General features: G+C 36.7%; 1 protein-coding gene across 1 annotated transcript; it reads right to left on the bottom strand.

The window, feature by feature from the left end:
• Positions 1 to 5,219: 5,219 nt before the first annotated feature.
• On the bottom strand, positions 5,220 to 10,552 carry LOC142352994 (fatty acyl-CoA reductase 2-like). The gene is made up of 3 exons (XM_075405164.1): positions 9,968 to 10,552; positions 8,316 to 8,530; positions 5,220 to 6,113 (listed from the first exon to the last, which is right to left on the bottom strand). Exons 1-3 carry the CDS (start codon positions 10,498 to 10,500, stop codon positions 5,377 to 5,379), a joined length of 1,485 nt encoding a protein of 494 aa, XP_075261279.1. The 5' UTR covers positions 10,501 to 10,552; the 3' UTR covers positions 5,220 to 5,376.
• Between the last annotated feature and the right edge of the window lie 2,205 nt (positions 10,553 to 12,757).

The raw sequence follows: 12,757 nt of genomic DNA, 5'->3' as shown, positions 1-12,757 counted from the left end.
AAATGCAATGGCCGAGTCAGGCTACGCAATGAAAATATAGAAGTTATCAAAGTTCACATCCATTTACCTGATCCAGCAGACATTGAAGAGGGAAAACTCCGCTCGGCGTTGATAGACAGAGCAGCAATGGCTGACTCCCCGCCAAACAAAAAGACATCAACAGAGAAACAGCAGCCAATTTCCCAGCTTACAACTCAAACCAACAGAACGCGCGAACAAAATCGTCCACAAAAGAGTGAGCCTTCGTCGCTGAAAGGATTTCAGATTCCCGAGTTATTACAGATGGCACATAGTGATGAGAAGTTCATGTATTATGATTCAGGGCCCCAAGATGACGAAAGAGTTATTGTTTTTGCAACTCTGCCAACCATTGACTTGCTAGAGCAATCCGATAACTGGTTCTGCGATAGGACATGTTCAACAGCTCCAAACGTCTTGAATCAGGTCTACACAATTCACGCTTCGGTTGACGGCGTCAACTTGCCTCTCGTTTATGCTGTTCTTCCTGATAAAAAAAGAAGAGAGCCACCAAAAACTACTGTTCACGTCCGGAATCATCAAGAAAACGAGTAACGATCGATTTCTAAATTAAGTTCGGAATGCATTCCTTAGGTGGAATGAAAACGTCCAAATTCAATTTTGTTTCTTTCACCTAGGTCAGAACCTGTTGAGACATGTGCAGTCAGCCGGCAAAGGATCGGAATACAGCAATAACGTGAGAGTTCCCAGAGCATATCAGAATGATGCTTTGCGCGGCTTGTGCCAGTAAAAGATGTCATTACTGCATTTGAAAAATTGCAGTCAACTTGCCCAGAGGGCTGTGAACCAATTTTCAACAACTTTGAAGACAATTACATCGGTCGATACAGCTCTACTGGACAGAGACAGAAACCTCGATTTGCAATTGAACGATGGAATTGCTGCGAGCGCATAAAGAAGGGCTATGCCAAAAACAACTCCGTCGAAGGCTGGAGCAGTAATTTTGTCAATTTGGTTAATACAAAAGATCCTTCACTAACCAAACTGATTGAGAAATTCAATGACAAACAGAAAAACTCAGAAACAATGGTGGAGAAGATAACAGCTGGCCAGCAAGTAAAAAGGCTAAAGAAAGCAACTTACGCGAAAATTGATGCGAAGTTACAAGATCCTGTTCAAAAGCACCAGCATCAGAATATGATCGATTTTTTCAGAGCCTGCAGTTATAATATCCAACTCTAACAGGTCTTGCTTTTGTTATTGTGATCGTTTATTTTCTGTATTTCAATTCATTCATTTTCTACCAAAAAATTTTAAGTTCAAAACAACGCTAGAAGCTATCTGATTATTACAAAATAACGATCATGAACTATCTTTTTATTTTACTTTCTCGTACGGCAACCCATGGCCGGGTTCTCCGGATTCTAACCTTTTTCTCAGTTTTTCCCACTTTCCGAGTGATTTAACCTCAATTCTTGCTTTTCGCGAAAATATTTTTTCCCACTCGGGCTCTAACCAGCGACCTCCAAATGTGAGTCCAGATCACCAACTATTGGGTCATTTTTAATTTTAAATTTCCGACTTCAAAGCTTTCAAGATCAGAGCTGCACTTTCTTTTTGATCTGTCTAACGAGCGCTTTGAGCGGGACTGTATTGTTTCTTTTCTTCGGACTATTTTGTCTGGGACTGTTTTGTCTGAGACTATTTTGCAATTTAAGACTCTTTTGTCTGGGACTGTTTTGTCTGTTCACCCATGGATCAAAGTTTTCAAAAACAGAATTTATTTTAAAAAACAGAATTTACACAAAATCCCTGCTAATTTTAATTCCCCCAGAGCAGTAAATAAAAACTATTCAAGCTACAAACTAAGTAACTAAATTGAAAGGAATGTTCACGCCACCGAGGCAAAAAACGCATACGTGTCGAAAAAATTTTGAAAAAATGAAAGAAATTGATTCAGATAGGATATTTGCAAAGATGTTTTTTGACATTTTAATTATACATCAGTAGGAGCCACATTATTTTTGGAGCCACATTACATGAACAAATCTACAGACCTCGGCCATGAGCTATCACTCCGATAATATCAAATGTTAGAAGTGGGCATAATGATATCAAATTTCCTCAAGTGGAACCATACGGCGGTACGAAGCAGAAAAAGAAGACATAGCCTCTCAACTTAATTGTATTTTTTTTCAGAAAACGTTCTTTAAACCTTAACACATAAAAAATTAAGTCAGTGCTCACTTATTATTTCCAATGGCAATATCTTTGGAGACCAAGGTCTATTCCAACACCCCCCCCCCCCCCCTCAATTTTTACTAAAAAAAGCACTGGGGTGCAAAATCATCAGGAGACCACGACAAGACTATGGAGCCATTTCTTGATTCGATAGCCAGAACTATATTATTAGGTTTGCAGGAATACGTTGAGACGTTAACCTCTCTCCCATTCTATTATCGTTGTACCCGAAAGCGACAAATGTTTAACAACGTACTGAGATTGGGTGAATAAAACCGAAAAATACATAAAACCGAAAACTTTTGACTTGAGAGCCATCAATCAGCAATGAAATCAAATCCAATTATTGGAAGAGTTGGAAATATCAAATTAACAGCTACAGAGGAGCGGCAAAAATTGAATATTGAGAACCAACACCACAAAAAACAAACGCTTTTGTTGGATCTCAGAAAACGAGTTATCAAGTTTTTTCGAAAAATTTGTTTGAAATTTGAAGGCAATAAATAAAGACTGACTGAAAGCTTCAAATTCTTGACATATGGCTGTGCTTCAGACGTGGTATGTTCTTGGACAATCAACAACTATGACCGACGCACCTCAAAAATGAAATTGGACCTTGACACTCTAAGTCAGTAGTGAAATTAAAAAATACAACACTACCCAATTCCTCAACTAGTATTGATATTCTATTCAAAAAACTAATATTATACTGACAATCAGACTAACTATTGGCTTAAATGGCCTTGGTTTGGCGGTGCAGTTCCAGCAATGGCCCATAATTTTGCTTAAAAAATTCCACTTAAAATCTTACGTAAAACAGGATCTGACACTTTCAGGCCTATACACGAAAATTGCACTTTCAGTACCATTGAAAAGAGGACTTCCATCGAAGTGAAACTCGTCTGTACAAGCATATCACGTGCTTCACATTGCTTCACAAAAAATTTAATTATGTAAACAAAAAACTGAACGCACAAATCAGTTTCTTAGGCTCCTTATTATGTGAGTGTACTGCGTAGTGATAAAAAAAATTGTAAGAATGATGGAAAATATATATCGGTAGCCTGTCGAATAGAAAGCATTAGAAGTTCAAATAGAGCAAGCTAAAAACAGTTAGGGATAAGATAGCAGCAAGCTAATCGAAAACTGACACTTTCAAAAAAAAAAATATCAGAACCACAAGAGGGCAACATGGCCAGATATAGTTTGCAGAAAATAAACGACTTGTTAAAACCTGAAGAGAAAAATCTTTGAAAGACTCTTTGAAAAATTTGTGATGAAACGAGGAGTAGGATGTTGCGCTTGTGTTACGATCCACTGACTCTGCCAACTCATTGGTTATTTTTTTCTCGACCCATTCCACTGTTCTTTATTCATAAATTATCAGCTTCAACTTCACTCAAACCAACAAAAAAGTTCTAGTAAAGCACAAAGTCAATCTCAAAGGTATCTTTCCTAACACAGCACCAGAACGCTGATGAATTGTTTGATCTTTTCCGTTTGTGCCTCCACCCCCCGTACGCTACGAACCCCCACAGCCCCCCCCCCCCCCGTAGCAGAGCACGTGCCGTTACATAGTAAATCATTATGTAAAAATATGGCACGTGCGTGCAAATAATATAAACCCTCCAGGCTAGGGCACAAACGGAAAATTGAACAATAAGATCCAACCAAATTACTTCGAATTAACCGACACAACATTAGTCGGACAAACAGCTCTCAAACAACATGGGGCTCTATTTAGCGTGCTTCAGCAGTGCTGAGGGATATTAGCCTGGACATATGACACGAAAGCTTACTTTCGATCACTTTCAAGATTTCGAGAGAAAAAAGAGAAACAAATAAGACCACAAGAACGACATTTAGGCGGTTTTTAACTTGACATTTAAAAGTAAACTATAGGTATTAAATAAGCGGTTTAGTTTCTGAACGCAAGCAACTTCAATAACGCAAAACTCTATCGCGAAAAAAGTCGCCCAAAAAGTCAAATTGCCAGTTGACAAATTCATCAAGCGAAAAATTTGCATACGCTAAAATAATTGTCAAAAAGACCACAAAACTGATTTGAGAGCATTTACCTAAAGCGGACATGCAATATATGGCGTAAAAAACCACGTTTACAAATATAAACTAACTAACGCCACATGAATTGCTCTCAAACGGCAGGCGGGGGAATTTAATCTAGAGGGGGTGTGGCTTGAAATGTTCAATCGGGGCAAAAAAATTATCCCCACAGGGGTTCGCACCGCATGCCTCCAGGACGCCAGTTCAACATCTTAACCACTACGCTACAACAACGCTGCTTCATTTTTGCTCACAGTCAATTTTATATTAGCAACAAACTAATCAGAAAGAGAGCAACTTAGACTACTCATGAATGAAGATCTCAAGTCAGTATAGAAGTCAAAGAATGTTCTAGAAAAAACGGTCCTGCAAAAACTATGCATAAAAGACACATATTGACAATAAGTTCCTCAGACTTCGTTCGAGAGCAATTAAGCATTGATTGCAACTTCGTTCGAGCGCATTGAATTGCTTGTCGTGTTTTTCAAATTTCGATTTCCTACAATTTACAAAAAAATATTTGATAGAAGAAGTTTTAATGCCCGAAAATAAAGATACATCTTTATCTGACTGTTCAAACGAAGTATTAGACATCAAGTTTCCAAATACAGAATTGAAGAATTCATTACAAGAGAAAACTATTCAAGACTAAACATTCTTAGAAGGGATAATCCTTCTAACTTTAGTTGTAAAACATTGCAAAAACTGTTTTCTCTCCTCTATTAGACACACAGCAGGAAGATATCCCCACACTCAAAAATAACTGTAACAATTATTTCACCATATTTGCATCCCTACCTATATTTTGTCCAAATATCTTAGTCGAAAAATCAAGAAATTTAAACTCAAACTTTCTAATACAATTATTTCTGAATTTTTTTCTCAAATTGCTCAGAAATAAGTTAAAAACTAGACATTTTTATGGGTGGGGGGGGGGGGGGGGGTTGGGGGTAGAAAAGAGAAAACAATTTATCACTCGATTACACAACACAGCAATGATTTGAAACTCTTGTAATTAATGATGACAATACAATTAAAATACATTTTAGCTTATCATTGATTGTGTAACTCAAATTTATCATTTTCGTCCATTTAAAATAGAACTTTATAAGCCACGTGAAATGGAAGATATAACACAACACAAAACAAGAGCAACAATAATGGCTCGCCTATATAGTACATAAACGCAAGTATCTTCTGCCGTTTTCGAGCTCTGCTCAGGTCAGAAGTAGCCTCTTTGAACAGAAATTTCTTCACACCTTTATAGTAACTAATGTAGTAATCATCCCATTTAAGTACACTGTAATCAAGGCTAAATATGTCATTTTGGTCCAGTTCGGTTTGGAACCCTTTAACTTTTGTGAACGAAGTTTGTTCCCACGACCACTGTTTCTGGATAAAGTATGTCGTCAATTTGAACATCCGGTCCATTTTTCGATTGATTCTTGACAGTCTGAATTTATTTCCACTCATTTTAAGCAATAAATCATAGAATACTACGAAGAAGTTGACGTAAACAACTTTGAAGATCTTTTCCATAAATGGCGATACCTGCATCACGTGAGGGTATCGGATACTGTTTTCCATCGGAGATTCCGCTCTCGCCCGTTTCTGAAGCGTGGGCCACAACGACCAGCTACACGGTTTTTCAGTACTGGTGGCTAAATGGACCACAAATGGGCTTTTGAAAGGCTGTGAGTTGTTGAGACAATAAGCACAAGTGGATATGATTCCGTTCACACAAAAATCCACCGGGATACAATCAAAGATTATGTTGGCGTCAAAGCTGGTCATTTTCCAGATGCCGTAAGCACCCGCTGAGATTGCCCCTTAAACCAAAAAATTGAGATCAGCAACAAATTATAGAAAAATTGGCTATAAAATTCACAAGGCCACTGATTAACCACTTTAAGACATATTTGAGAAGCACTACGAGGGAAGAGAAAACAGTTAACCCTTATTAAGGTTATTAAGTTTTAAACCTTATTTAAATTGAGGCTGATAATTCTTTTTCCATTTAAACAATTTTTCCATTATGTATACAAAATATCTAGAAGGTTTTTATAACTCGTTTTCAGAATGTCAACTCTTGTTTAATCTCTTACTTTCTCAACCTAATAGAGGTTAACAATCAAGCGAAAAGAAACATTTCAAAAACAACAGGACAAAAATATGGCCGGAAGATTGCCGAATTATCTGCAAAATAGACTTACTTAGAGTATAGTAGCAAAAGATACAAACTTGACTAACGGCGTCGCTGCTGCAACATATAATACATTTTCAAGCAACTAAACTAGAGCAAATACTCAAAATGTAAACACTAAACTTTAATATTAAATTGATTGTCTCATTATCATTATAATTATTCATCAAATTTAAAACGAAAGGACTCGTAACAGATTTGTCAAACAATTCAGCAAAAATTAATGTCAATTTAACGCACATAAAGAAGAAAAAACTTTTATTCGCACATTTTCTCAACTCAAATAGCAAAAATTTCGAACCGCAAAACGTTCGTCCAAACTTTGCTATGATTCTTGCTGTGCTACAATTTGACACCATCCAAATATGCAAATAGATCTTAAAAATAGTCAGCACCCCAAAACAATTCAAATCCTTCAATTGAAAAAAAAACGTAGCCGGAAATTCTATATAAAAGCCTATGAATTCTGAAATTCTATAACTTTTTCAACTGCTTATGTAAATATGATCTTTTGACTCTGAAGGGGATTTCTGATCATAAACATGATTGTTTCTCCGTAAGGCTTCCAAAGAGAAGGCTAACGGCGTGTACTGGTCTAAAACTCGTTAAGGGCCCGTTTGTAAAAGAAAAATTGACAGTAGTTGAGCGTAAAACTAAAAAAAAATCACACTGAAATAATTTGGAATCATTTTGCCAGATAATGATGAAACTTCTAACATTCTGTCAAGAAATGGCGCACTCCTAATTAAGCAAATACACAACGACTAACACATGGCTCTCGAACTTTTGGCAGCAATTTAATTCAGATGGGCTCTAGCCCCGAGAAGTTTCCAGTAAGGCCGGGTTCCAACACCTGCCTTCCAGCGTAAGACTGCAGCATTAAACACTTGGTTATCAGAACATTGTAAAAAATTATCTAACAATCGCTTTTGTCTTAGCAACAGACTTAATTTCTGATTAAGAGCAATTTAGGTCACGCGAAAATCAAGAAGAAAAGTCACACGAGAAGTGAAATCAAAAGAAAACGGTCGAGCAAACATGTTGCATAAAAAACAAGCATGTCTATAAAAATCGCTTCAAACTTCTTCGAGAGCAATTAATAAATATAAAGCGACTAACGTTGGAGAAATTGCTCTCGAACGACAGGCGGGGTAATTTAATTCAAGAGCCTAAATAAATTGTTGTTTATGGGTGCTAAAGCATCCGACCATGGCGGACTTTGACCCCGCGACCTCCAGAGCCCTCGACAGAAGCCCTTGTAATCTCCTCTACTATACTCGCTTTTACTTTAACAAATGACTTAACATCGGAGTAATATTAACATCGGAGTAATAGCAATTGAGATCACTTGAGATCGCAAGTTTTCTAGCAGAAAAGCGCAAAAATTTTGCATATAAAAGACAAATTTACAATAATTGCTTCAAACTTTAATTATGAATTAATTATGAACTAACCAAAATTGATCTTTGAGAAATTTAGTCATTTAGATATTGTAAAAACTACATGCACTTGATCCAATCATATGTGCTCATTTGCGTGAGGCTGTTCATACTGCTTGAAGTACATTTTTGTTTCAACACTTCCTCTTTGAAGTATATAATAAATTGACCTCAATATATCTGAGTGAACAAACATTTATCAAAAATAACCATTCATTTATCTATAACTAAGTTGGGGTAGATTAAAATAATAGATAGTCATGCTCTCGTTTGTTTTGCTGAAATTAACCCAAGTTAACAGTAGCCTAGCAATTTCATTCAACAGGAGCCAAGCAATTGCTACAATTTTCGTTTGAGTGTTTCGAATTAAGTATGTTTACGTAACCGACCTGTAATCGCGTTAAGATTGTCTATAAATCCAGGATGCGGTTCCTGGTAGGCAGCCCCAATGATGGTTGGTCTGACCACTGCAATTGGGAAAGGACTCGACTCACTCCGAGACAGAATGTAGTTCTCGGCAAGTGCCTTGCTGTACACATAGCTGTTGGGTTTGTCTTTTACCAGAAGGGGCGAAATGGCACCACCCATCTCTGTTGTCATCCATCTACAATTTCAATTCAATCAGAGGATTAACTTGGTCTGCTTTCTCTTCGCAGTCAACATAATTCTTAGGTTACTTTCCGTGTGAATTAACTTTCCCTGTGTGAATTAACTCGCGCTAACGATAGTTTTTCATCGACATCCGAGAATTTTACTATTGACAGGACTTGTCCATGTAAATTTAAGCATACAAGGCTTGGCCCAAAATTTAGAAGGATAAGATGTGAAATGATATTAACGAACATTAAATGAGACAGAACGAAACATAGATTTCAGAGAATCCGATCAACTAACGTTTCAGTCAGCAGTTAGACCTGAAATATGAATCAATTTTCTCTGCTAGTGGAGGAAATGTTAATTTCATTTTGAAAGAAAAATAAATATTGAATACTAATTATCACTCTGGGTTTTAGTTTCAGAGTTTAGTTTTCCATTTTCAATTTGAAATCCAGCCATTGTGATTATAACTTGAATCGGTTAAATATTGACAGAAAAAACTATTTACTAAAACTAAAGAGTACTGCTCATTGATTTAATGAACTGTGTTTAATGTTTATCCCAGTTCACAGGACAAAAGTGACAAGAATTCAGTACAGAATTTAGACAAACTATCAATCAAGATTGCTTAGTAAATTAAAGTTTTTGAGAGCACAGCCAACTGCACTGAAGTCACATTTTTCGAGAAACGGCAGAAAAGTTTGAAAAAACAATTATCAATTTTTCACACTCATTTTAGAACACTCTTAGACGCCTTTTGAACCTATAGGACAGTTAAAATTAGACCACATGGCCATTTTCCATTCAACGTTCACGAGAAAGTGGATCGCACATTTTTGTGATGCAGCACAATTTATAAACATAACCGACTAACGTCGGTCGAATTGCTCTCAAACGACCGGTGAGCGGTTGCCTTCGTCAGTAGCTAGCCACGGGGGGGGGGGGGGGGGGGGGGTCACCGGGGGCTGATGGGGGGCAACACTGGGTTGGGGGGCAACAATGGGATGGGGGCAACAGCGCGGGGGTGGAGGCAATAGAGGGGGTGGGGGGGGGGGGGTGTCTCAACCTCTAAGAACCGCCCTTCACACTTCACACCATAAGTATAAGTATAAGTCTCCAAAACAGTTTGAGCTGAAACAGAGCTGAAAGGCTCTAAGAGAACTTAATGCCCGCTGGGCGCTACCTGTTTATCCCGTTTTTGAGGACGAAAAGTCAAAAGCGTCAGACAAAATATCTGTCAAGCGAAAAATCGCATAAAAAAAGACCGACAGGACTAATATAATTGCTACAAACTTCGTTTGAGAGCAATTAAAAAGTATGCGAGCTACTATCAATGCGAACAGAAATCTCTGTTGAACAAACATATCAATGGAGTACGAGTATATTGAATGACCAGCTATTTTTAAGCAGAATTTTTATTTGACTTTGTTCAATTTGGACCAACCTGAAGGCATTGATGACGTCATCAGGCGATTGTTCAACAGTTGAGATCTTCTCAGTCAAATAATCTCCTTGATCACAATGGGCATAGGCTGTCGAAATATACACGAACAGCTTCGGTTTCAAAGTTGTGAGGCAAAAATCCAGCAGGTTCTTACATCCAACCACATTGGCCTCTATTGAAGTATTCATTGATTCCTCAAAATTGACGCTTGAAGCAGCGTGTACAACCATGTCAATTTGAGCAATCAACCCGTTGAAGTTTTCAAAATTGACGCTCAAATCGCCTTCTAAAAGGACGATTTTGGTCTTCACACTTTGGCTCAATTCGCTTAGAGGAAACGAATTAAGAAGATCCTCGAATCGTCGTTTCGGATCTGGGATCTTTTTGCTTCCTCGGACCAGAACGTAAATATTCTTCAGATCCGGGCAACTTGTCAGAAGCTTCCACACCAAACATTTGCCCACTAATCCGGTGAACCCAGTTAGTAAAATTGACGTGAAGGAGAAAATATCGGCAATAGATTGGCCCATCATTGATACATAAACCTGAAACGCCACAAAATGAAGTAAATCGCTCTTAATATAGAAACTTTAATTCAGATTATCATATAGATTTAGCAAAATGGAACGCAGTGACCTCTATTAGATCACTGTTTGTTGCTGATCCAGTTTAATGTTGATAGTATATTATACAGTTTCTGATTACATGTCACACTTGCTAAGCAAATTTACGAAGTGGGTTTCTTGACTTAAGGCGAGCCTAAAGCGACCGTTAAGATCATTTGCATTTGATTAACAGAACACGCGCTTTCATTGCAATTCGTACAATATAAAAAGATCACGTGGATGAATTTTAGTTTAAATAGGGCTCACTATAAATCGCTAGTACACAAAAACTGAGCAGATTTACATGATTTTGTTGAGCTCAATAACAGGGCTTTTCACATGCCTTGCATTGGAAAAAAACGTGACAATTTTACGCTTTCATTCGTCAGATTTTCGGGCTCTTATCACCGGCACCTACCGTATGACGTTTCATGCAAAAACAAAATTTACGAAGTTTAAAAGTAATTTGCGAATTCGTAGCATCAAAATCACATTTAAAAACACAACTTGCAAAAAAATTTTCTTCATAGCCGACATTTCAGCGTAAAAATTTATAATTGTATTAATTACTTATTAAAAATGGCAATGGCTCAAGATACAAAAAATAAGCATATCGTAATCTGTAAACATTATTTCCGAAATTAAAAAACACTGAAATAGTATTCTCAATTCAATAGGAAAATTGATTTTCCAATTACATTGCTGTTGCTAATATCTCCTTCATAATCTAAATTCAAACGTGCTATTTACACAATCTTCAATACCACCCAACCTCATCCACAAAACACATCTGCGTAAAAAAATAGACCTGCGTAACAAAATAGACCTGCGTATAAAAATAGAAACAAAACAAAAAAGTTTTTAAATATAAATTACCTTTAAAAATCATAAAACTTATTATATTTTAGTCGCAAAGCTTCATTAGTAACAGTCTTCATTTTAAGGGAGTCCTCTAATGACTTTGAGGATGCCTACAGTAATCTTAAGTCACATTAACATTGGTGTTAAACGTGAGGTAAGCCACTTACGATCATAAAATTTATAACACAATTCGACAAAAAACGACGTCAAACATTAACAAGCGGCTGGCGAGCAGTATCGATAGAGGGGAAATATGGCACTATGAGGTTTGCGACGGGAAGAAATGTAGAAAAAAAACAGGCGTCAGACGCAAAAAAAACCATAGCAAAACAAGAAGCGGAATTGAAACTCAAAGATATTCCATTAAGAAAACCAGAACATTGAACCTCTAAATGACTAGGGATAGCCTTTGAAAAATACTACGACAAAAATAATCAAAACCGTTTAAATAAAAAGTCAAATCATCACACAAGAAAAAAGGAACCGAAATTTTGATCAATCACAGTTTTGCCAATTTATATTAAGATTGAAGCAAAAAATCCACACAGCCCCATCACTCACTTCTTCGATCTGCTTCTTGTTTCGGCGTTTACGCAACCACTGTTCGATATTGACTTTAAAGATCATCAAACTGTGCGAACATAGAAAACGGAACACAGAAATGAGCAGGAACGAATTTGGAAAAACTCTCGAGGAAATATCCGCTCAAAAATCAAGTCACATTACCGCATGTGAACAAAAATCCGACGAGAAATCATTGACTACCAAAAAAAACAGTTCAACAGATTTAATTATATCAAGTAGAAAATCGATGGAAACCGCCGTAAATTAAAAATATAACAAGACAACAGGAAGAACAGCAACCATGCGCAAAATTCAGAAACATTGATAATGTCCTAAGTGTCAAAGTCGTTAAAACTATTAAGTTCCGTTAAAATTAAACTTGATATAAGTATTTCTAAAATTTCAATTTTACAAAAAAAAGTTCAAATTAAAAATTCAAAAAAGGCAACAAAAATCGTATTTCTAGAAAATGTATATCAAATAAGTTAAAGAAGAAAATATGCAGCACTCAAAAATCTACCAATACTAACAGAAATATTGAAATTTAAGTAGAAATCCCAAAAGCCATTGAAACCATTAGGTATCAACTGAAACCATTTAAAAGATCTACCTTTGTCTCATAGAAGGCAAATGGGACCTGTCATTAATGAGACTAAGTGGTAACACTACAGGAACATCAAATACGCGCTGAACTCAAAAACTATTTTAAAAAAATCCGAAAGCAACTAGTATTTAGGGCATTCATATCGTCATCTATAAA

The sequence above is a fragment of the Convolutriloba macropyga genome, chromosome 14 (assembly GCF_964194025.1).
Source record: "Convolutriloba macropyga chromosome 14, txConMacr16.3, whole genome shotgun sequence".
Taxonomy (NCBI): Eukaryota; Metazoa; Xenacoelomorpha; order Acoela; family Convolutidae; genus Convolutriloba; species Convolutriloba macropyga.
The sequence above is the reverse complement of the archived record's forward strand: the minus strand, read 5'-3'. Positions and strand labels throughout refer to the sequence as shown.